At 51.3% G+C, this 1,425-nt stretch overlaps 1 protein-coding gene across 1 annotated transcript in view; it reads right to left on the bottom strand.

Annotated features, from left to right (window-relative positions):
* Window positions 1-7: 7 nt before the first annotated feature.
* The window catches only part of COG7 (component of oligomeric golgi complex 7), a gene marked incomplete at both ends in the record, with an annotated part of 18,664 nt that continues 17,246 nt past the window's right edge, over window positions 8-1,425 (bottom strand). Inside the window, one exon of the mRNA XM_008935697.1 lies at window positions 8-113. Within this exon, the coding sequence (XP_008933945.1) occupies window positions 8-113 (106 nt within the window). The remainder of the gene's footprint in view (window positions 114-1,425) is intronic.

The following is a 1,425-nucleotide window of genomic DNA, read 5'->3' on the forward strand; positions in this document are numbered from 1 at the left end:
GCTCCGCCCGGCCTGCCGGTACTCCTCGGGCTTGGCCTTCAGCAGCACCACCAGACTCTGCAGTGTCCTGGAGGGCTGAAGGCCCAGGGCATCCATCACGTTTATGAGATAATCTAGAAGGTGAAGGATAAACATGTAACAGACACAAAGATGTACAGACACGAGCAGGTAACAGGCACTGTGCGAATGGCAGTTCCTCTCTGTCCTCCACAGCAGCTGCAGTCCTCGGGCTTGGCCTTCAGCAGCACCACCAGACTCTGCAGTGTCCTGGAGGGCTGAAGGCCCAGGGCATCCATCACGTTTATGAGATAATCTAGAAGGTGAAGGATAAACATGTAACAGACACAAAGATGTACAGACACGAGCAGGTAACAGGCACTGTGCGAATGGCAGTTCCTCTCTGTCCTCCACAGCAGCTGCAGTCCTGCCACTGCCAGCAGAACAGCCACAGGAACAGCAGTGTCTGGGGTCTGATGGTGCTGAGTGGTGATCATTTTTGGTTCCCTGTACTCTAGTTCAGAAAACTGTCTGTTGAGAGGACTGTGACACATTCTGCCCTTTCAGCATCTGCACAGGACACCCTCGGGGTGGTCAGTCCCCACGGTCACAGGCACAGGACCACAACCACACTTTCAAAGGCAAAGAGCTTGCAGCCAAGCTGGGAATCTCTGCAGAGGTGAAGAGTTGTCAGGCAGGAGGGGTTCCAGCTCGCTGACCCGCAGCCAGCTGGGGAATTAAGGATGGTGGGGAGAATGTCAAGCAACCAGCCTCTAACCCACTGGTTTGTTTTTAAGCAATGCCAAACAAAAAAAACAAAAAGATTCAGGCTGAGCTTGCTGACATTCAAGACACTTTCAAAAGAGCTGAGGAGATACTATCTATCTGCATCCTTCTTTTTGAGCTTGGCCATGGGGAAGTCAGCATCCATGATTTACAGCAAAGAAAGGACTAAGTGGTGTTTACAAAAGCTGTAGTGGTCATGATGTGACACTTTCATCAGCTTCAGGTACAAAAACCCTTCTCCATATCCTGCAGAAATGCCTTCCCTAACACCTCCCATCCATCCTCCCCCAGTCACTGCATGGCGTGGCAGAAGCACAGATCGTGTGCCAACGATCTCCCACTCTGCTGATGAAAATTTCTCCATATTGAAAGTAATTTAGTCACCCAGTGCCTTCAGAGCAGCAGGGCAGCAAGTCAACCACAGCAGGGGAGCTGATCCCACAGGTTCTGTCAAAGATGATGCTGGTCAAGTGCTCCACAGCAACTTTCAGAAGGCCTTTAGCTGATCTTCCCTACTTCAGGTATCAAGTCAACAGAAAAAAAATCAACCAGCTGCCCCTTCATAATCCACTGGAGCCCCTCCCACCATTCTTGGAACGTGCTGCCTCCCCCCACATGGCACATACTGGCAGTACAACGGCC

This window comes from Merops nubicus, unplaced genomic scaffold, assembly GCF_000691845.1.
Source record: "Merops nubicus isolate BGI_N331 unplaced genomic scaffold, ASM69184v1 scaffold10132, whole genome shotgun sequence".
In the NCBI taxonomy this organism is placed as follows: domain Eukaryota; kingdom Metazoa; phylum Chordata; class Aves; order Coraciiformes; family Meropidae; genus Merops; species Merops nubicus.